Source organism: Patella vulgata, chromosome 1 (assembly GCF_932274485.2).
Source record: "Patella vulgata chromosome 1, xgPatVulg1.2, whole genome shotgun sequence".
Lineage (NCBI taxonomy): Eukaryota > Metazoa > Mollusca > Gastropoda > Patellidae > Patella > Patella vulgata.
This window is the reverse complement of record NC_065879.2, coordinates 45426126-45451199: the sequence shown is the minus strand read 5'-3', so window position 1 is coordinate 45451199 and position 25074 is coordinate 45426126. Positions and strand designations below refer to the sequence as shown.

Here is a 25074-nt window from a genome sequence, read left to right as displayed (position 1 = left end):
GCCACCCTAAAAAACAGCATAAGCAACCAACAGAAACAAGAAAATTCCCCTATCAGAATCACCCTACCATTCCATGGAAATCTCACTTACCAGATCAGCCGATTACTAAAGAAATCCAACATTGACACGTCCTTCTCGATCCCCACATCCCTCAAACAGATCTTAAACGCCAGTGGAAAACTGCAACCTACCACTCCTGTGCAACCAAAAGGGGCCATCTACAAAATTAGCTGCTCATGTGATAAGACCTATATCGGGGAAACCAAAAGACCAGTGGATAAAAGAATTTCAGAACACAAGTCCAAAGCCCCAACCAACATATCAGCCATAGCCGAACACTTGAAAGACCATCCAAGACACAAAATAGACTGGGATAAGGTAAAAATTCTGGCTGCTAACCAAAACAATAAGAAAATTAGGAAGTTAAAAGAAGCCATTAACATCAAAAGATTTTCTCCTGAATTAAACAAAGATTTGGGACTATTTATTCCGAGGGCATATGATGAAGTTATCAAATCAGTCAATTACCCTACAATGGGTAACCATTAACTCTCAATAATTATTTTTGAACTTACAACACGTTAATCGCACATCACTATGTTAACCTAGTCCAATCAGTTTTAGCCCAATATCAACCTACAACGCCTTAGCTCGCGATTTCTGTGTTATCCTAGTGCTATTATGCTGTGTTTTAATAACCTTTTAAGTTATTGTGATATTATGCTGAATTACTTTTCAGTCAAGATCCGGTGTTATAAGCCCTTATCAGTTACATACAAGTGGTCTAATGGATTTTTCTCCCCCCCCCCCCAGTTATCACTTTTAATTATGTATATTTTTGATTCCCCCCCCCCCCCAGTTATTAAATTTTAATAACATATATTCTCTGAACTTTAACACCTTGAATTGTGATTACTATGTTTACTTAGTATATTATAATAAGCCTATATTAGATCCTTCAAACCCTTGGATCAGTTTATTGTGTTATCTTAGTGCTATTATGCTTTGTTTTCATAACATTTTGTGAATGTGGTTTTATTTACAAGACCGTGTGTTTATAAGCTCTATCTGTTATATACTGTTTGTTTAATGTATGGTTTCCCCCTAATCATTTTTCTTTTTCAATATCAGGGTGGTTTTAAGGTTCATGTACAACTATATCCTTGTCATCACACGGTGCTTTTCAGGTCTTTGATGTTAAATATGTCTGTTAATTGGTTGAACTCTTCTAATGATTAGTAATAAGAATGGTTTCGCATTGTACATATATATAGACCCTCGAGTTTACTAAATGTCATTGTGCTTGATAACGATAAGAGAATACTTATCGAAACGTCGTGCTTGTGTATAATAAACCAGTGATTGTTGTCCCATATAACTGTATAGTTTTGTTATGTTTCCAATTGCTAAATGCCACTAAAGGATTATATAAGTTAATCTATTACTTTTTCTTCCGTGTTACATGTATCTAGTAACTGAACTTATGGGTAGTTTTTAAAATGGCATTTTTCAACTCACATGGTGGATCCTGTTACCAGCCTACATTAAGTCATTAGAGAAAATTAAAACACAATTAAATAATTTAACAATTATGATAATGGGAGGATAAATTATCTAATACTAGAAGAATGCCCGGCTTCGCTCGGGGGTCATAACCCCGAAACCGGAAGTGGTAGACTAACACCACCTGGCCTATGTTACTCCCCGGTCCGAGCTACCCCTATACCCCAAATTTCAGACTCGGGGCAGACCTAGTGTAGCCGCCAACCCCGAACAGACAGACAAACAGACAGACAGACAAACGACAGTCACAAATATTAGTATAGATTAATAAGTACTTAACTATGGCTGTTAGAGCCAGTGGCGGCGCCAGCCGTCGGTGATTGGAGGGGCAAAGCTGGGGCAAAGTTCAAGGTTAAGGGGGAAAAGGCACGAGATTCAACTAGGGGTAGGGGGCCTCCCCCAAAAATTTTTGAAAAACAAGTTGCCGGAAATGCAGCCTGGCAGTATTTCAGGCACTGATCGATGAGGTAAAGTGTCAAACGAACGGACTTGCGAATCACGACGAAGCCAACTCACGAGCGCCAAAGTAGGGAGTCCTCCCCCCAAAAATTTTGAAAAATAGACTGCCGGAAATGCTGTCTTACAGTATTCTGTCAGGCACCGATCGTCGAGATAAATAGATCTGCCCAGATACCGTTCGTCGCCTGATCACTAGTTTATCCGACTAGAGAACAAAATGTTAAACGAACGGATTTGCGAACCTCAACGAATTCCCCTTGTGAGCGCCAAAGTAGCGAGTCCATTGGGGACCTCGCCAAGAAAATTAAAAAAAATAGACTGTCGGAAATGCTCTACAACATGCAAGTTTATGACTAAGTGGGGATGTGGGATTTATTCACCGTAGAAGGTATTGATTACCGAAACGTATCACAAATACTTTTTTTTATTTTCTAAAATTATTGGGGGGGGGGGGCAAACAGACCAGATTAGTGGAATGCCCCCCCCCCCCCCCCGGCGCCGCCACTGGTTAGAGCATTTTAGGGCACTCTAACAAGCTTGTGTTTGGAGGCGCAGAACAAAACCAGATATCAATTGGGTCATCATAACGCACCTAGGAATATTTTATGTAATGTCGTAAATACGTCACCTGCCGTTAAACATGCTGATATAATAATTTGCTAGTTAGACCGTATGAAGTAAACAATATTTTTTCACGAAACGAAATGTGACTTTATTTTTCCTGAACCGCTTGATGGATTTCAACAAAATTTGGTAGATATATTCCCCGGACATGTCCAGGCGCAGGTTTGCACATGGTTTCAGAATAATAATTCTCAAGCGCATATAGCGCGTCTAGGCATCGTCTTCTTATGCCAATGTGTCGGTGTTCAAATAGCCAGACGTCTCTCTCACAAATCGAACACCTGCGAGGCAATATTGGACGTCGCCTTTTCCTGATGCCCCAAATGCAAATTCTCCTTCAAATGGAACTCGCATTTTAAGGAAAGAGGAGATGGATCCCACAAACAGCCATTCAATGGCATATCTCCTTCATGCAGCGATATTGCATGTCTCGTGTTGCTGCTAGAAGTGCAAACCGACGTTTCATTCTGCGCTTCCAATAATTTTGTCTTTAAAGTAGGCTATATATTTAACCCAGAACTCAGTAAGATATTACCTGTACTTAAAACGTGCAAGCGAAATAGCTGGCGTGTAGATTTATTATATTTAAAGTGTAGTCAAGGGTTAATACTTAAATTATAATGTATATGTTGTAAATTAGACACTTGTTATATAAACTAAGTTTATAAACATATTTATTTATTTACAACATTGCAACATTTGCCTTTTATTTACACAACCTAAAGTTGAAAACGACCAACGGTAAGCATAATCACGGTAAGTATTGTCACATCGTTTATTGATTCTGGCTGTGGAGGATCCCCGAGCTAGTTGCATAATAGATGTTGTGCCAAATAAGACAGCTGTGATGCTATAGACATTTTTTCTTTCCAGGTTAACGTTGATGTCTATAAGGAAAAATTTAACGGCAGCTATCATGAGAGCTATTAGAGTTACTTCATTTGGTGGACCTGAAGTGTTGAAACTAGATACAGGAACACCTATACCTACCCATGGTGATAATGAGGTAAACTATAACAAAAGAGGACTTGTTTGGGACCATAATTATCGATGATCCCATTTCAGTATGTGAGTTTAGTAACTGGTCCATTGGAAAATCACCACCCGCTCATTCATTCATTAATTATTAGATAATTAAAATAACTGGAGCCGAGGTGGCTCAGCAATTAGGCGCTTGCTCACTTATCCCGGGGTCTCGATTCGCCCCCGTTGTTGGTAGAGTCATGTCTTTGCCGGTGGTGCAGGGTGTGGGGATGGGGGGGGGGAATTTGCAAGGAGCATCGTCTAGTCGCATTTATGGGATGAAAAACCGAGGTCCCGTGTTCACGTTGGCTTGCAGGTAACATAACTCGAAATAAGTGAAGCGGCACTTATCGGACAAATATTTGCTCATAGTATACTGCATCACATAATCCCATCTTCATTGGGGGTTGGATGGTCGAATAGTTAGCGCGTGCGCGTTGTATCATAAGGTCTGTCATTCCTGTCATGTGGGACGTTGACCCCCCTCTCTCTCTCTCTCTCTCTCTCTCTCTCACTATTTTACGAAGTGACGCTTTGTGTGGGCGTTTAAACTATGTATATATATTTAGGTTTTGATCAGGGTATGGGCTGCGGGTGTAAATCCTGTCGATGCCTATATCAGGGCAGGTAACTATGGCGCCCTACCAGCATTACCTTATACACCGGGTATGGATACTGCTGGCATCATTGAACAAGTCGGACAGAATGTAGAAAATTTCAAGGTAAGGTTGAATTTGTGCATTTACGTTTTTGAAGGTTTAGAACTCAACGGAATAATTTTACACTACCCACAAGCTACGTACATTAATGTTCAAATTGAGTTGTTTGCCAGTCTGATTATTTAATAAATATTTTGAATTGTTAAATAGATAAGGATATCGAATATCAAAGAATACAGTCCATTAAGCATCGCATAGCTTTTTATTTAATTAAATCTGCATTTTACTCTAAAAGCATTATGACCCAATCGCTGTACGTTTAGTCCCACAATGTCAATAAATCATCCGAGTACAAAGGAACATGCATAACCAATATATACTCACGATAATCATTATTTTTTATACGCCCACAAACAATACGGACTTCCGGACGGACGGGGATGGCGGCAATATTACGTTTTATGTGGACGTATATTGCCGCCATCCCTGTCCGTCCGGACGTCCGTTTTGTTTGTGAACACTCTACATGTCAATTTTTTATCTGATTTTCTCGAAACAGACCTCGGGTCCTTTCGATATGGGCATATGCGGGGCTGTAACTTTATGGTTTATGGACCCTGATTGTGCGAAAAATCACGTATTTAGCTTGTGGACACTTTAGAGGTCACAATTTTATCCGATTTTGATGAAACTTGAAGGGTATGTTGTAGCACCATGGGTCTTCTCTCAGACGTGGAGAGCGGGTGACCCTTACCGGTCCGAACATCCTACGTACGACACATGCATCTTTTCTTACTACATATCTTAGTAGCCTTGTGATCGTTTAGAATTTGTCTCTAGCTGTCTTTGCTTCCCCTTCACGTTGTGTATTTACTTCTTACTGTTTTCTTAAGACGTTTGTCTTTCAAGGAATAACAATGTAACAGTTCGTTTTTACATTTTATATATCATAGCTGCATACATATGGTACAATGCATAATAGAATAAAGTCATTCTCTCAAACCTCATCCAGTGGTTCTGCTGATAGAAATTGCACTCAGATGGTAATCTCTCCGGAATCTAATGAAAATCCGCCTTAAAAGTTTGCCATGATTTCTTTTGTAGGACATATGGACATCACGCACAGAGTAAGCTACTCATGACCCTGAACCTGTGCAATTACTGATTATGATTGGTTACTTTAGACAAATGATGTAATTAGTAAATTTCCAAGCACTGTAATCTCGTGGTATTTTATCGACACATACAACCAGCTATGTTTTGGCTCTATAACTCTTTTATGTGTCCATCTGTCACTCACTCGCTAACCTAATTTAAGTACAAATATGTGAATCTGCTAACTTGCCAGAGATATTAATTAATACAATATAATGCTATCATTAATTATAAGAGCAAAAATTCTAGCAATATTAATACAATGTTTATACCCAAAGATCTAGGTTTCTTTCGATATTCGCTCATATCAGACCGTAACTTCCTGGATTATTGCCCCTGGTTTTACTTTTTTTAGTTTGTGTTCCCTCTAGACAATTTTTATCCGATTTAAACAAAACATTTGAATATATCACCTTTACGTTTAAATTTCGTTCAAATCGGACCGAAACTGCTCGACAAAATGGCCACTCCCTCTACGCAAATAGTGTTTAAGTGAAACCTCTAGAGGTCACAATTTTGGCACGATTTTGATGAATGATGAAACTTCTTTATATCCTAAAGATTTCAGTCCCGTTCTAGATATTTGCGCATATCGGACTGTAACTTCCTGGATTATGGTCCCTGATTGTACGAAAAAATCGCAATTTTACCTTGTGGACCCTCTAGCGGTCATAATTTTGATCTGATTTTCAAAAGTCGTTTAAATATATCACTGTTCACACTAGTGGTGGTTGGGTTTGAATTTCGTGAAAATCGGACCGTATACAAATAGTGTAAAAGTATATAATACCAAGGTTGTGGACCCTCTAGACGTCACAATTTTTGTCCGATTTTGACAAAACTTAAAATATATTTTTATATCGCACAAGATCTCGATCCCTTTCGATATTCACGCATATCGAACCGTAGCTTCCTGGATTAAGGGCCCTGATTGCACGAAAAAGAGCGTTTTTAGCTTGTGGACGCTCTAGAAGATACAATTTTTATCCGATTTTAAAAGCCGTTTAAATATTGTCAAAATATGTAATACCAAGGTTGTGGACACTCTAGAGGTCACAATTTGTATCCTATTTTGTTGAAATTTAAAATATGTGTTTATATCTCAAGGATCTCAGTTCATTTCGACATTCGCGCGTATTGGACCGTCACTTCCTGGATTATGGCCACTGATTGTACGGAAAATCGCCTTTTTTGGCTTGTTTTCTGCAATCTCTTTCAAAATGTGGGCGTATCTTGCATGACAACCATTTGTTTTAAATTACACATCTTATTTTATATTTACACAAGATAGGGGATCGTGTTTTTACTGTAAGAACTATATCTGGGGCTTATGCTGAATACACGGTAGCCAATTCATTATATGTCGGACATCTGGGAGATAACCTAAGTTTTGATGAAGGAGCAGGAATAGGGGTGCCTTATTTTACAGCTTACAGAGCCCTTGTTATAAGGTAGATTGTTAAATTCCCCTTTTAGCTCATTTATGTCTGCCTTCCGTTCGAGTTTATTCTCCTTAATGTTGATGGATTTCAACCACACGTATTTTTGCCTGGGAGGTATTTATTGAGACTTGTTCAGATGAAGTTGCTTGCCCCTATAGGTGACTAATTTAAGTAATCTTAAAAATTATTTGAGAATTGGCATGAACCATCCGTCGATGATCATAATAACAATTTGTTAGAATGATTGAAAGATTTTTGGTGAACGGGAGCAGGACAGGGCATGGCAAATTATGTTTTTTTTTTCTTCAAACCGTTTGGTGGATTCAACAAAATTTGGTAGGTGTGATGACTTGCTGACGCTTTTCTATATAGTTTTTGGACTTGACGTGGTATTCAGATTTGTTCAAAGATTCTTGACCTGATAGTATGGGCCGGGGGAATCTTGATTGGATAGATTTATGTATTTTCGACAAAATCTCATAAGACTACTTAATAAATTTAAACCAACTTTGGCAGGCATGCTGCTGTGTGTCTAGCAAGATACAATTACATGGCACAAAAGAGGTAATCCAGAGGCATCGTAGTTGGTAAATTGACGTACTGTTGCCTTATTCCTCTAAAAATCGTGATGATTGCAGCTAAATTTTGAACTTATACCAAAACCTCATTTAAATCGGGGAAACCAGGTAGTCCGTGTTTACAAAAACAATGACGTAGTACGGCAGTGTATGGTTGGGTCAATCAAACGAATGGAGAATCGACGATTAGTAGCATTATTTAAATGAAATGAATTGAAAAAGGATTTAACGGCTCACTGTTCTGCTCCGATGGGGCTCATGAAGACAGGCATAGGCCATACATTGTGCTGTGAAGAAAATTTTGCCCGGACAGCTGTACTACGGTCTACTCTTATATTGAATTCCAACTGTCAAGGGATCTTTAACGTGCACTCCAATGTGTACGCGGGACCTTGAAAAAGAAGGAACTGCGCTGGAAAATCCCATTATTTAAGAAACATGTTTTGTATTTTAGAATAAATTGAGCTCCGTTGATAGTTTATTTTATATATTCTCTAGGGCTAAAGCTAAAGCAAGTGAAACGGTGTTGGTACATGGAGCCAGTGGGGCTGTAAGTTATTGTTCTCTCATCTGAAATATTTACCCTGATCAATTGTTCAAACTAATAATTAAAAATATATTCCCTCAATTAGCTTATATATGCCAAACTCTAACTTTGTTGTTTTATCTAAAAGTGTGATATTTGTAATGACCACGATAATAAGAACATAAACTTAATTACCAATGCGCACACGACATATTAGATATGTTAATTAGTAAAGAACGTCAACCATTGAACCTGTCTTTGATACCCTATGTTTAAAATTGGTAGCTTGTCAAAACGGTCCCTTTTAGATATCTGGAAAGGCGTAATGTCTTTGGTAGTAAATATACTTCCAGCATTATTTTGATATGTAACCAAATGGATAGTTATGTATTGAAACCTTAACTATCTGAAGTTCAAGATTAGCTGGGGTTTAATTTTAGGGATAAAATCTATTATTAGTTTAATATGTGGCGTTAAAGTTTTTATGTATTATGGTAAATTATGGATCTTTTATTATTATAGGTTGGATTAGCCAGCGTGCAACTGGCTAAATCTATAGGGTTAAAGGTCATTGGAACAGCTGGTACACCGGAAGGAATGAAATTAATCCAAGACAATGGGGCTGATTTTGTATTCAATCACAGGGAAGAAGGGTACATGAATAAAATAACTGTAAGTTGATTTAATTTTTAAACAGTAAGGAACAAAATAAGAGTGGGTTGAATTATTGATTCTTTTATAGAAAAATTGATTGCATGGACAATACAGGTCAATTTGGTGTTTTATTTAAATATATGTGTAGAAATGACAAGGAGTAAACTGCATAAACAAAATGACAGTAAATTATGTGTTACAGTCTACTCCTAAACGGGGTTAAACGCGTAGGATGGGTGTTGAAGTTTAAGAATTCAATATTGAATTGTAGTATATTCTCTGGCAACATGTGTCTATATATAACTGTACCATGCCATTATATCATTTGCGTGTACCATTACAGGAAGTTATACCAGGTGGAGTAGACGTCATACTAGAGATGTTATCCAATGTTAATTTAGGAAAAGATTTGGAGATAATTAAATATCAAGGCAGAATAATAGTAATGTATCCCATATTTTTTCATTATTTGTATGGTATATTAATGAAATGTTTTGTTTATTTGATAGTCGAATCATTATTTTGTAAGAAGCAATTGTGAATATGAGATATCCAAACGAAAGGGATACCAACAATCTGTCCTTGCTTGTAAGTAATGTGGTCTGCTGTGGAATATCTGTTCATTGACAAATTCCGAAACGGTTTTGTTTTTGGTCTTTAGAATTAACCCGACAGATTAAGTTGCAATGACAAAATGCCTACAGATAGTCTGGCAGAACTATGGCTGAACCTGGAAATTGTATACAAATTTTTTTTATGATTGATTTTAGTAGCCTAGGTTGTCCTCTTTCAGAATCTGTCGGGTGAACCTAGGTCACCCTTGAGCGTTTTGAGAAATTCAAGATGGCGTCTAAGACGGCTGCCATTTCAAATTATCCCCTATAACTCCTATAGTATTTAGTCTAGAATGATAATGTTGGCGTCTAACCGTATGTTTTGGTGGTTAAGGAATACACTGAAATCGTTCATTATGTTGTGGGGTGATTAGATGATAGTAAAATCAAACATGCCAGACAATATGACCCTTTAACTCGTTAGCGGCGTTTTGGGGTCATTATTTTACCGAACCAAACTATATCTAAAACAAACTATATATTTCTGGACAAAACTATGTAATATAGAATTTAATCCTTTAGTCGTGATTTTGGTTGTAACCTGTGAAAGCACAAGCGCATAAAACTGTATATTCTAAGCAATTCCTAGTGCAGTTACAAGCACACGTACTACATGAGCTGTCACTCTTGCATCCACATCTGATGAGCCACATGACAGACTCCGGGGCAAGTTGACCGGTTGTAATGTTTTCAATTTAGTGTCCTCCAAGCAATACAGTTCCGGGTCAAGTTCTGGCGCTTTCCGATCTTCCAGTGAACGCCACACACAATAACTTTGCGATGACATATTTTTACGTTCGCTACAAATGCATCATTGGTTGGAGCTAGACTACACGGTTTAGGTGGGGATGATGACGATACATTTCCAGTTTTGGATGCCTATACCCCTCAGTGTGTTACAGTCATCGATTTGCAAGAGCTCTGTCCATAACAAGCTTATGTGGAATCACCAATCTAGGAAAGAACAACCGTTGACACTGGTTAAACTAAGGAGAAACACATGTCAATTATCATTGAAATCCTGCCAGCGCATGCTCTTACTGGATGTGACACGGTTACAAGCGTCTAGGTCGTGGGAAAAGTCACAGCTTTGAAAGTTTGGAAGTGTATTTATGTAAGCTTGTTATGGACAGAGTTCTAGAAATCTATGTCTGAAACACGCTGGAGGGTTTAGAAATCTAAAACCTGGAAATGTATCGTTATTATTCCCATCCAAACCATGTAGTCTAGTTCAAACAATGATACATTTGCAGAGAACGTAACACGAGCTCATCACCAAGCTATTGTGTGGAGTTCACTGGAAGATTGTAATCCATCGGAACTTGATCTGGAACTGTATTGCTTGGAAAAGGATACTAAATCGAGAACACTACAACAGGCCAATGTGCTCCAGAGTCTGTCATATGGCTCATCCGATGTGGATGCATGAGTGACAGCTCATGTAATACGTGTGCTTGTAGCTGCACTAGGGATGGCTTAGAATATACAATATTTTGCGCTTGTGCTGTCACAGGTTGCAGCCAGAAACACGACTAAAGGATTAAACTGGATATTACCTAGTTTTGTGGAGGTTATGTTCCTGTTTTGCGGGTAGAATTTGTTTTTTTTAAATGTTCAACAAACATCTTGATGTGGCGGCCGTCTTGGACGCCATCTTGAATTTCTCAAAACGCTGAAGGGTGACCGAGGTTCACCCGACAGATTCCGAAAGAGTACACCCCGGGCTACTAAAATCAATCATTAAAAAACTTTGTATACAATTTCCAGGTTCACTTGAAGTGGGTTTGGCAACCAGGCTAAGACGTTTTATTTGGATTTTTTTTATCTTAGGTGATTGGCTGCCGAGGGACTGTAGAAATTAACCCACGATTAACCATGAAAAGTGAATGTACTATAACTGGTATGGTTCTAATGAATGCTCCAGAGGTAGGAACATCATTATTTTAAATCTTTGTGGATGTCCCCAATTATGTATTACTATTAAAAACTTAACAGCATCAATGAACGTAACTTTTCTTTTATATTGAGGATTTATATTTTCTAGGAGCTGTGCTCAGTGTTTCTCCTTCTTTGGGCCTGAAATGTTATATAAACTATAAATTAGACATTTATTAACATGAAAAGACCTTAATCATCTCTCGATGCCATCTTATATGTCGGATTTTCACTGGATTTGAATCTGATTTGCTGCTCAGCGATGATTTAATCCAAAAGTGTATAGTCTAGACTATGTTTTTTATCGTACCGACTTTAGTAATGAATGGAGCAATTTGACTTAAATTTTCAGCATATTCCCTTTACGTTATCTAGTTATTAACTATTAACTATTATCTAATACTCTTTATCTAATCTTCCATAATGCCCTTTTAAGACTTAACATACGAGTTAAACACTCTGGATTTGGATTAACTCAAAAAATGGCTTAAAATGCTAGTTAAACACAAATTTAACCCTGGTCTTAAGACTTAAAATACTAGTTAAACACACCTCTAACCCTGGACTTGAATTAACTCATGTGTCTTCTTTCTGAATTTCAGGCAGAATGGAGAGAAATTAATAGTGCAGTGGAAGCGGGGATAACTCACGGTTGGTTAAAGCCTCATATTGGCTTAAAATATCCTATAGAAGAAGCTGCGAAAGCCCACGATACTGTCATTAATAATTCTGGAGCTATGGGGAAAATAATTCTTACTTTGTAGAATTCAAACTTTGATATACTAAGTCACAGTCACTCACAGCTTTTGACCAAAATTCATGATCTCCGGCTTTGTTTTGTTGTTGTTTATTTTGTTGTTAAATTTATAAAGATTCAATTAAAACTCTCTTGTCACTAGGTATTTGCATAAGTGAAATCGAAATTACCTCACCTTTTCTCTTGCCAATTTAATCAGGTGAAGGTTCGGTCTGCGAAAATAATTCACGGTATACATGTATATAAACAGGGTTTTATTAAACCGATAATTGTTATTACTTTTAACACAGTTTTCATTGACCCTTAATTATGATGCACATTATATTCGGTATATTACGCCATCGTCATTTAAGCTATTATTTATTTTTGTTTATGCCAATTCTTAATGGTGCATTATTAAAGAATAAGATAAAGAGCTGGCCGCTCGTGCTGTAAGAGTTCGAAAATAGATAATTAAAAATGAATACATTGAAGTTATCAGTTTTTGGTTGCTTAATATCGTACAAACGGTAGTGTTACTTGACAACCGAAACTAAGTCTCGAGTATCCATTTTATTGTTAAATTTTAAATCTCGCGGATATCAAATCCTTTTAAATCTCTACCATCCATAGCCTAGAGAGTTGATTATAGGCTTTCCGTGGGACTAAAATGTCTAAATAATAGTTTATATAACATTTGAAGCCTAAATATAGACCTGCAGAAGTGTAGATTTAACATTTACAAAGATGATGGTTCAGATTATTACGTTTATTATTGAGTTGATGGACACATAAAAAAAAAATTAATACCAAGATATGTTAGAGGAATACTGTCCCATGGAGCAAGATTATTAAAACTATTAAAATGTTTACATGTTGGTGATTTTTTTTATATTGTTTTCGAAGTGTGTAACTCTAATTATTTTGAGTCCAAATTATGTCTATTGCGTTTTGGTAGTTCCTGTAGAATTTTATATCCTGTTGATAGTGTGTAACTAGCGATTTTGTGTGAAAATTATGTGCATCCTTTTTTGGTGGTTACTTTAGAAAAGTTTGTCCGTGGTTATTTCAAACAAAATAGAAAGTAAAGTATAAAACCAAATTGGATGGATAAAGATCGCCAGATATATGTTTAAAAGCTCGGGGGGAAACAATTGTGATATGTAACCCAAATACTGTATAAATGCTACCCTCCACACCCTACATATCGTTGGTACCATATCCGCCCTTACACGCACTGTTATTGTAAAACAGAAAAATTCCGGTATAAATTTTGTATTTACCAATTTTACGCTCATGATTAAGTGTCGAAGAAACGTTTTGAAATCTTTTCCTGTATGTATGTTAGCACTATCATCATCAAAAGGGATGTTTTAAGCCCAAAGTGAAAGATTTATCCGTAATAATATTGTGTGTGTGAGAGAGAGAGAGAGAGAGAGAGAGAGAGAGAGAGAGAGTTTAACAACCACTCCCCACAAATATGTCATTTCAGGACTAGCGGGCAGCTTATAATAATGTCCAGAAACTTAAATTTTCGGAATGAAAAAGTGTGCCACAGAATTTCGCACATCTTAAGATCAGCTGTCAGTTACTTTATGGTGTACTATTACATTAGCGTCTAACCCATTATTGTTCCCAAATTAATTTATTCTGAATGTTACTAAATTGGAAAGTCAATTTTGTGCAAATCTGTCGATCGTATGTGCTTCCATAATATTAACGAAAAATAAAACCTTGTCAAAAGTAAATATTGATATCATGTAATTGTAAATTAGCATATATTCCGTATTAAACGATTTCATTTGGTTATATAGTTGGTCATAAAATCACCCCCGATACCTAGGAACTAATGGCCATTTGGGGGTAATTTGACTCCATAAAAATCAATTATTTGATAGCAGGGCCCACGCTCTTTGGTCGCCAAATTATTTTTTTTTAATCAGATGCACCACAGAACTATTGGCCGCTTTTTTTGTGATCTATTTAACTCCAAATAAGCAAGTATTTGAAGACAGTCCCCTCCCTTTTTAAAAAAGTGTGTCACGTCAAGAAAGCGTTTAGTTCCGCATGTATGGTAGTGGTACTGGTATTTTTGGAGTTACAGTTCGTGGGGAGACTTCGTTGTAAACGTTCTACCTCACCACCTGGGGCAGCCATTCCGATGGAACCAAACTATGTTTATTATGTGGAAATCATTTCATTTAATTTGCCCACTTAAGCATTCTTCGTAGGAACATGTTTTTATACGCCCACATTTTCATGTGGAAGTATATTGTCGTCGCCCCATCATGTTTGATATAAACGACTCGCTCTACGTCTGGTTGATGGTTGGAGATGGGGTTGTCACGTACAACCGGGGAATCGATGTTGAGACTGTAAACAACATCGAATGTGATATGGTTGGCAAATACTATTTCAAATATAAGCTAAACAACATTTTTTCATTTATTTTTTTTAAGACAAGTGAAGGATTTGGAGAATTTTATATGATTTTTGTTTTCACAGTTAAGCCAATATTGTTAATATACTGCTGATCTGTATTCTATTACTGCTCTAACAAAAATGTCACTTTATAATGATAAACTTGTTCTTGAAATGGTTCAAAGATATAAATTTAGAAATCCCATATTGTGGGATGAAACGGCTGTTCATGTGGATAACGATAAAGTTGTTTCTTCATTATACCGACCTGACTGACTTTATGATTATTTTTTTTTCCAACAATATATTATTCAAGTTGCATAAAGCGATACGGAATTTCATAGTTAGCGGTGTCCTTGACGAAATTAAACAAAAATGAAATGGGGTTTATCGTCCTACTTTTCTACACCAACTGGGCTAATGAAGACGGATTTACGCCATACAGTGTGGCATGGGGGAAATTTAGCCCGAACGACTAGACACTGTCCCGGCCTACAATAACGGCAGCCTTCACAAATCACAGGCACGGAACTAATAATTGCCAGAAATATTATAAAGCCTAGTTTGGCCGTGTGTATACTAGCTGACGATATTATATATATTACCCATAGATATATATTTCTATGATATAACCGATATCTTCCGGCGTGGTTCTCTCTCCCTTGTTATTGATACAGGAAGGGGGTCTGGCACGGACAGTGGCTGGTCGTTCGGATGATGGTATAAAAAAAAATATTTTTTAGAGAAGTAAAAGAATAAAGACCAACAGCATATAGATATTAATTGGCTCAACTGTGAAAAAAAATCAAATAAAATTCTCGAAATCCTGCACTTGTCTTCAAAGAAATGAACAAATGTTGTTTAAATGGTGGCTGGTTGGTATCATGTCGTGATGTCGTGGTGTCGCCCTTCATAAGGCGACAAACCAACATCACGACATTTTAACCCGACACCACGACAACCGACAACCCAACAACCCGACGTCACGACATTTTTAACCCGACAATACGACATTTTCACCCGACATCACGACATCAAAAATGTCGTAATGTCGCGTACAAATGTCGTATTGTCGGGTTAAAATGTCGGGTTGTCGTGGTGTCGAGGTTTTCGAGTTGTCGTGATGTCATGGTGTCGGGTTATCGGCCACATTCTTCTCAGTACTATGATTATAATACACTGATCCAGGTGTTGGTCAAGAAAGTTCCCCGGGATTTTGCAGCGTAGTTTCTCCATGTCGGTAGTGCAGGACAAAGGGTCTGGCAAAGTACTGTGTCTAGTTGTGTAGATGGGACAAAAAAAAAACAAGCTCTCGTTTACACATTGGCGTGCACATAAAAGGATCCTTCACAGTTGAATTTCGATGAAGAAATGCCACGGTTCATTGATAATTTCCGTCATAGCACGCTGCATAGCGTATGCCTATCTTCAATAGCCCGATTGGTGCAGAAAAGTAGGAAAATTGAATGAAATGAAATTGTGTTTACCGTCCTACTGTTTCTGCTCTGACTGTGCTAATGAAGACGGGCATACAGTGTACTGTGAGGGAAACTTTGCTCGGATAGCGGCGCTACGGCCCACTCTTAATTCCGGAACCTCGATTTTTCGTCCCATCAAAAAGACGAAACGTTATCTCTAGACTGGACAACCTGCTCTAAATGACCCCAGACTTGTTCCTACGTCACTGCGCTTTTCTGACTTCAATATGCAAGTCAGAAAAGGAGTGACGTAGGAGCGAGTCTGACGTATTAGAGCAGGTTATCCTGATGTCGGGTTGTCGCCTTATTCAATCTGACGAAGAGCGAGTCATTTGTATCAACATAATGGTCCGGGTATATCAGGTGCCAAATCGCCAAATTGAGCACACGGTGGCGACACCAAACGACGTCATAATCATGATTTTAATCATGAACATTGAACAAATTTAGAATTTTGAAACATGTAAAGCGACAATGGAGTAGACATTTTTCGTCATACTAATAGAACTAAGTTGAAACAGAATTAAAATTTACACTGAACAAATAAAGATGTCTTAATTTAGAAATTACATGAATAGAAGAGTAATTACATGAATAGGAGTTAGAAATTAGACGATAGCATGTTAGAATTTTGAATCTAATATACCGGCATACCTTAAGAGGTACCTTTGGCTCTTGCCAGTCTGTACAAGTGCCGGAACAGACACTCTGTAGGTCTGAGTTCTAGGCTCGTGGTTGTCGTTACTATTTTTTTTATTAACAACACGTATTCATATAGAACAATACGGTTTCTCGAGTTCAAGGCGTGTTTTCTAGTGGTTTCTCCTTTCTTTAACTTCAATATGGACTTCAATACTTTTAGTTCAAGAAAGAAGAAACCGGAGAGTATCAGATCCGTTATTTGGAAGCCCGTAACCAGGATAGTCCTTTTGGTTCTTGTGACCAGAATAGTGCCCCAATGTAATGTTATAATATCAAAACAAAGATTCCATTCTATTCATTCTTTTTTAATAAACGTTAAACAAAACATGTATGAAAGAATGTTAATTTGTATAAGCTCAGTTCAATGTAGGCATAAACTCATTCTTTATACTTAATTTTATTTTAAGCACAGAGCTTGTGATTTGTCCAAGTAAATAAGAATGGTTCTTCTGACTACATACTAGTAAGCGCGATTAACGGATTTAGATCATAAGGTCTGTCATAGAGTCACTGGCGGAATTTTGATTTCCAGTGTGTACGTAACAAGGAGTAGGGCTGCCTGTTTTCCCCGGGTCCGAGGTGGCTTAGTGCGTAAGACATTGGCTCGCTGTCCTGGAGATCCCGTTTTCGATACCGGTGTTGGCCGATAAAGTTCATTGCGACTTTCCGGCGTGGTTCCCCCTTGTCAGTGGTGCAGAACAACGTAAAGTTTTTCGGGTGTGAACGTAAAAAGAACCCCTGAATAAGTAGGCCGTAGTGTCGCTTTCCATGAAAAATGGTCTTTAGGGTAGAAAACCTGATACCAATTGGACACAGCTGACCAAATATTCCTACGCCTATGAATGTAGGGGGAGAGTTATTTTTAATCCTGCTCTCACTTTCCTTTTTCCCACTTTTGCACAGCGATTACTGTTGACTTTTTAGTGTAGAAACGACGAAAAGGGTTTGAAAATGCATTTTCTGCCAGGTTTTGGTGAATATTCATGATTTTAAGGAAGAAGGATATGAGAGTTGAGAGGTTGGTTAGGTTGAAATATAGGGCGGAAAATTGCATTCTGAACGCAAGAAATACCAAATGTATCCTTTACTAACAATTTATTACATTATTGGTATTATCTTGATTGGTAGGTCTATGTACGTAACATTGTCATTTTATTTCTAACTGTAATTAAGATACCGCATGTATCTCTTACTGACATTTTTTTTTTTTTTTTTTTTTTACTTACTTTAAGATACCGCATGTATCTTTTACTGACACGGAGGTTTGGATGGCCGAATTTGTAGCGCGTGCGCGTTTTATCATAAGGTCTGTCATTGAGTCAACTGGCGTGGTTTCGATTCCCCGGTCCAACCTCGTGGGTTTTCTCCGGGTCCCCCCCCCACACACACAAACACTGCTAAAGACCCCTACGCGCAAGTGAATTATTGAAATATTTTTTTCGTCTGCGAAAACGTGCGCTGGAACGTTATTGGCCGTATATGTTACTGTGTGCCACGACATGATTCTCTTACTGTGCCGTAGTCTGATGGGGGTATTACTAACAAGGTCCATTTATATTGAGTGAGAACACGAATGCGATCACCGACAACTGCGACTTTCGTACTGAAAGCGGCAATAAACCAGGAAATTCGCAGATGAAACTGGTGCATTGACAATTTGACCACGTATGTATTCCACACGTCCCCAAATCTCACAGCGTTTGTATTCGGTGTCAGTATAAATGAAATTACCCAAATTGAAGTAAATACATGTAAATCAAATGCGACAGCCGCGTTCAGGATGAACGGACCTTTAGACTGTTAGACGCGGCATGTATCTGTCCCTATGAACATGTGTTTGTAACTATCTTTATATTTTTTTCAGATCTTCTTTGTGCACCATTGGTCCCTAGGTTCAAAGTACGCAGCTCTGGTGCCCAACCAGTGAGAATCGCCCCCACAACAAAATTTAAATTGAGTAAATATTGTGAATATAGGCTTGAGCCCAAATCACGTTCCCCTCTTGTACCTTACTCCCACATGTACCCAGCGCCTCCATTAGGATAATCCGGCCCCGATCAAACTAGAAAATAACTTGCAATTTTTGCATTATGTGAAATGCGAATACAAATGCTATTGAATTATCATACCTAACACTGTTGTACTATTCCCCCAGAAACATTTTCCTGTTGCTGTAGATAATTGATTACATGGTTCATTCCTAATCTAAATTTTCTTGCTGTGATGAATTTGGTTGGGTATGATATCGTATGGTAGATATAAAAGTCAATAATCTACCTTTACTGCCTCACCATCGGGTGAATTTGAAGGTAAACATCACTGGACACCAAACTGTTCGAGGTGATAAGAAGTCTTGGCGAATCCCGTTTCTGGAATCCCGCGAGACCAGGATGGAGCCCAAATTTCCTCCCGGAAAAAGAATTTTGGACCAAAATGTTTGGATTGTATATTGACTTAAACAATTAAGGATGCATTATATAAGAACTAATTAGGCTTCGAATGTTATATAAACAACTATTTAGACATTTATTCGTATGGCAAGCCTATAATAAACTTCATGACCGAACTATTTTATATTAATTGTTAGTAGACACCAAGGTCATCATACATACAAAGGTCACGGAAAGGTAAGGTCACCAGATAGAAGGTGCAAAGTCGAACGAACTTCAAAGTGAAACCGGAAGTAAACAAAATCGAAATTCAAAAGTCGGCTCCCTAAGAATTGTTGACATTTGGAGTAGGTTCAATACAAAAAAGGTTTTCGAAAATCGGAATTAAAATGGCGGCCAAGCGATTGCAAATGTTATCAAACAAGTTTTTTGAAAATGAAAGATAATATCTGGGGTGTTATTTGCACTTCAATTTGTTGTCACGTTCCGCTTGTTGATAAATAAACCTGGTATCCACCTTTTTGTTACCACATTGCCATGTGAAATATATATAAGTAACTATGGAGTCTCTAGTATGCTTATAGTTTCGATCACCAAGAACCCCCTAGTCTTCAACGTATGCTGAAGGGGGGGGGGGGCTGGGTCGGTTATCAACTCCCGGTTACGCATCGGCAATTCAATGAAATGAAATGAAATGGGGTTTAACGTCCTACTGTTCTGCTCCTATACTGGGCTAATGAAGACGGGCATACGCCATACAGTGTGCTATGAGGGAAATTTTGCCCGGGCAGCGGCACTATCGCCTACTCTTATATCGAATTCCAACTGCCAAGGGATCTTTTACGTGCATTGCAATGTTTACACGGAAAAGATACCTTGGCAGTTGGAATTCGATATAAGAGTAGGCGATGGTGCCGCTGCCCGGGCAAAATTTCCCTCATAGCACACTGTATGGCGTATGCCAACTTTTAAGCTAATGTCATGGGGACGACGAATTGGGATTAATAAAAAAAACCATAGATATGGTCCTTAAAGAGAACAATTTTACATTTAAAAAATTAAGAATGTTGGATATTGAACAGGCAATGCAAATAGATTTTTCTAAAATGGCAATTCTTAAATTAATTTCATGTGTGTCCACCCCTTGTTTTAGGGCTAGTTACCTCCCTTAGCTTTTGCTCCTGGTAATGTAAAAAAGCCGGATAATCTAGCCAATGACCTAGTAATTCTCAAATATTGACAACACATCTATAGACTAATATTTGTAGAATATATGTCTGAATGATAGAGACTAGTATGCTTATCAGTTATCGATAATTTAAATGAATATACGCTATTAAATTACGAATTGTTTAATAACTGACATGGAATTTATGTAGAAAAAAAAAAATAAACATATATAGAAATATAGCAACTGTTTAATGTTAAACAGTTTATTATTAATATAAAAGTTTATCTAATATCAGGAAGTTTCTTTCAAAACACTAGTCTATAGCCCGTTTTCCATTAGACCGATGTTCCCTCTATCACGATTCGCGCTTCGATTGAAATCGTGGTTTTAATCGTGGAGTAATCGTGGTGATCCTATGATATATTGTGGTCAGTAGTAGCAATCGTGTTGATCGTATCAAAATGTGTCCGAACGTATCTGCACGTACCAGATCGTAGACGCAATAGGGGCAAGCCTATCGTAAATCCTCCCATGTCAAATTAACCGCAAATGCAGTTCATAACAGCATAGATACAACTGACACTACCGTTTTTAAAAGTAGCAACACCAAAAACATAGGCTAATTGGAAACTAAAGTATTTTTCAAAGAAACCGACACACATCAATTATTGTTCAAAAACTCCTTTCTACGTTCACTGGCATCATAAAATCTTAAATTCCCCGATTTCATGTACTCAGAATACCGACTTTGAATCAGCATTTGGTATTTAGCAAACTAAGAGAAAGGGGATACTCCAAACGCTATCTCCGACGTATAAAACAAAACACTCTAGTCGGACTTGCCGCTAAAGAAACAAATAATATGCAATCAGCAGTTAAAACCAAAACTTGTGGCCACCCAAGATGTCAAACATGAAAGATCATAAACATATCCGACCATTTCCATAACAAAAAATCTGACACACAAATCCCAATATTAGATCAACTTTCATGTAGTAGTTCATGCAGACAACGTGACAAACAATACGTAGGGGAGACCCAAAATGCACGTCGGGAAAGAATTAACGGTCACCGGTCAGATAGTCACCAAAAAGGCAAACCGGTCTCAATTCACTTCAACCAATGACCCCATTGTCAGTCAATAGAAAAGACTAAGAGCGACTTTGTTGAATATATTTTATGTTTTAAAAAAACGTTTAGGCTTACAATAGAAAATTTCTGGATTGACAAAATGAAAACACCCCCCACCCGGTCTAATTATTCATACGGCTAGCGCAACGGCCCCCTTTGTAGTCCCATTTAGCGCAGCAGTAGACTGTGCATCAAAAATCACCCGAAAATCTTCACACTGAAACATATAATTGCATATTCTAAAAATAAAAATCTGAACGACATCCTAGTGCACAGTAAATTAGACTAAATTACACCAGTCCTCACCCTAACCCAAAGAAAACAATATATCAAACCCTAGCCCTAACCCTAAGTAAATAAAATCAACTAGTTATAAGAATCCCCAGGCCCAACCCCGGGATAGTGGAAAAAAATCATTTTTAGAAAATCCAATCCTTAGTAGGAAACACACTAATGTGGCTCTCACCTCAGAGCCTCAAATTTATTCTTTTTTGTCCAGAAACAAAAATACCAGAATACCAAAGGAAGACCATTAGCGCCACCAACAACAAAAACAGCGAAATCAACATTGTATATAAATCTAATGTATTGCATGTAATTTTTTTTTATAAATCTAGGAAATATCACGAACCAAATTTTCATCATCCTAGGTCAGTGCTTATGTGGAGCCTTAACCTCATCCCAAATTCTTAAACCTCACCTACAATCTCGCTCCCTAACCTTACTTACATCTCAGTGACCATGACCAAAAATGAGTTGGCCTTAACAAATAGATCTAGTCAACTGTAGCTTTGTCTTCGCTACAAATATCTACCCACAGTTCCGGGTTAGATCTAATTGCCAAGTCGCCCGCCCAGCCGCCCCTGATCAGCTACACAAAAAATTGTCCCGGTCGTGTGCTTTATCCTTTATTATCAGATGGTGGGATGGGACGAGCATTTAAAGCGCGAAATAATGATGTAAATGTGATATTGAATCACACTGTGATCCTATTAATTACTAATAAAAAATTACGTCTAACGGACAGTTGGATTTCTCTCTTTAACATGCTCAGTGTGTATGTATGCCGGTATATGGCATCATGCATTGTCAACTGTCAAATGTCCTTAACCATATTCTTGAAGCAATGGCCAGAGATTTTCCTCTCTGACCATTGCTGGGTTGACTTCTGATACTTGAGCTTTTGAGGGACTGTGTCTATTCCTCCCGTTCAATCAAATCTCTCTTGAGTACAGCAACATGATAGCCCTTCTTTTAATCTGGTGTCTTCCCTAAAACTTTGGACAGTGATTTAAGGTATTAAAAACGGTGAAAGTATTGATTGTCTCCAAACATTATTGTTTACATTGTAGCCGTTTTGGATAGCCTCGTTTGTCACGCAATTAGTTTTTCTGTAATATTCTGCTACGCACTGGTTAATTGGGCGTAATAAATTTCGTGAGTTATGACGTAACTTTATCTATATATATATTTGTGACTGTCGTTTGTCTGTCTGTCTTTCTGTCTGTCTGTCTGTCTGTCTGTTCGGGGTTGGCGGCTACACTAGGTCTGCCCCGAGTCTGAAATTTGGGGTATAGGGGTAGCTCCGACCGGGGAGTAACATAGGCCAGGTGGCGTTAGTCTACCACTTCCGGTTTCGGAGTTATGACCCCCGAGCGAAGTCGGTCTGTTCGGGGTTGGCGGCTACATCTGCCCCGAGTCTGAAATTTGGGGTATAGGGGTAGCTCGGACCGGGGAGTAACATAGGCCCGGTGGCGTTAGTCTACCACTTCCGGTTTCGGAGTTATGACCCCCGAGCGAAGCCGGTCTGTTCGGGGTTGGCCGCTACACAAGGTCTGCCCCGACTCTGAAATTTGGGGTATAGGAATAGCTCGGACCGGGGAGTAACATAGGCCAGGTGGCGTTAGTCTACCACTTCCGGTTTCGGAGTTATGACCCCCGAGCGAAGTCTGTCTGTTCGGGGTTGGCGGCTACACTAGGTCTGCCCCGAGTCTAAAATTTGGGGTATAGGGGTAGCTCGGACCGGGGAGTAACATAGGCCAGGTGGCATTAGTCTACCACTTCCGGTTTCGGAGTTATGACCCCCGAGCGAAGCCGGGTATACTGCTAGTATACTAATATTTGTGACAGTCGTTTGTCTGTCTGTCTGTCTGTCTGTTTGTCTGTTCGGGGTTGGCTGCTTCACTAGGTCTGCCACGAGTCTGAAATTTGTGGTATAGGGGTAGCTCGGACCGGGGAGTAACATAGGCCAGGTGGCGTTAGTCTACCACTTCCGGTTTCGGGGTTATGACCCCCGAGCGAAGCCGGGCATTCTTCTAGTGTAAACATATTTAGAGCTCTGTTTAAACCCGAATTTTATTATTACGCGGTTAGGTATTGGTTGTTAATCGGACTATTGACCAGTCATCAATTGGAACAAAAATTTGCTTTCATTATGGCAGTGTTGAGTGGGATTAGGTCTAATCAAACGAAACATTACGAGGAGTATGGTCCTTAACAGGAACCTGGTAAACCCCCTCCTACAAAAATTCCTTGTTTGTGTTTTTGGATTGCCAAATTCTACTTGTAAATAGTGTTAGATTATTATAAATTTGTGTCGGATGTGGCAAGAAATGATTATTTTTGGCGAACAAAGAAGAAGCACGATGAAGAGTAGATGGTAAGGATTCCAAAATAGCCTTAGAACCGAGGTGAGGGAAAAGTCTCACAATAAAATTAGTTGTGTATAGGATCAACCAGTAACGGATAGAGGATAGAGTTCGATAAGAATCCGTTACTAAAGTAACTATTACAAAATGATACCCAATACCTAGTTGATAATAAATTATTTGAGATAAATATTCTAATATGCAGTGATCTGAATTTTTAAAGTAATTATCATTAGGCATCAAATTACAACTGTGATTTACCTTGTAGACACGGGTATTAATAACTTTGGCCCATCCCTTATCAATTTATGCAAATTATTTCTCTTAATCCACAAGGTCGGGGGGGGGGGGGGGGCAAACAAGGCATTTACAGTTTTGTCCAACTATGGCAAGAGTGTAAATTTCTCTGTGTTTGATAAGGATTATATCCGACAATTTTCTGACATAATTCCATTTCAGTTAAAGACTAGCTGCGTGAAAGTAAAAGGTGTTGATAGTATTAACAAATTAAGGCGTTGTGCGAGTCCGATTTTGGGGCTTTATTGGGGGGTAAAAATACTCCATGGTGGAACCATCAGTGCCAAATCCCAAGATCACTGAAATATTCATATTGGCAGTGACTCATATTGATATTTATTTAAACTTAAAATACAGATGTGACGTCATCCTTTGATGTTAGAGTACCATTATTTCAAATAATCGTACGGGCCATGTACCAAGCGTAACTTGGTAAAATATTGAACTCGAGTGACGTATTTCATTGCAAAGCACGTGCAAGTGTCTGCCACGGCCCGTCTCGCTCTCGACCATTAAACAATACTTAATGAATGATTACACCATAAAAACAGGTATTATTTTTTTGTGGCCTTTGGCGTTCTAAGGACAGATATAATTTAATATAATTACACTCTTTAATCTTTTACAGAGATAAAGCCATATGCAGTACCAGATACATGCTATGACAGATTTATTGACCCTTTGGTGTACGTATCCTGGATTGAACAGATGTGAATGAACATGCAATCTGGTTAAACTACAGATCTATATTTCGTTTTGTTTTTTTATACTTTCGATGGCCTACACTACATGAAGACCGGTTGTAGCGATAGGTCGCGTCAGAGGTCATACGACCGTCTTTTGACCCTATGACGTCAGACATTTGATT

General features: G+C 38.3%; 1 protein-coding gene across 2 annotated transcripts in view; it reads left to right on the top strand.

Annotated features, from left to right (window-relative positions):
* LOC126807952 (quinone oxidoreductase) overlaps window positions 1–13777 on the top strand; it is an 18653-nt gene extending 4876 nt beyond the window's left edge. For both annotated transcript variants that reach the window (XM_050532958.1, XM_050532948.2), the window contains exons 2-9: window positions 3520–3652; window positions 4239–4391; window positions 6771–6934; window positions 8002–8053; window positions 8552–8701; window positions 9027–9125; window positions 11128–11223; window positions 11835–13777. In XM_050532958.1, the coding sequence (XP_050388915.1) occupies window positions 3530–3652; window positions 4239–4391; window positions 6771–6934; window positions 8002–8053; window positions 8552–8701; window positions 9027–9125; window positions 11128–11223; window positions 11835–11996 (999 nt within the window). In that variant the 5' untranslated portion in view covers window positions 3520–3529 and the 3' untranslated portion in view covers window positions 11997–13777. The remainder of the gene's footprint in view (window positions 1–3519; window positions 3653–4238; window positions 4392–6770; window positions 6935–8001; window positions 8054–8551; window positions 8702–9026; window positions 9126–11127; window positions 11224–11834) is intronic.
* Window positions 13778–25074: the final 11297 nt, after the last annotated feature.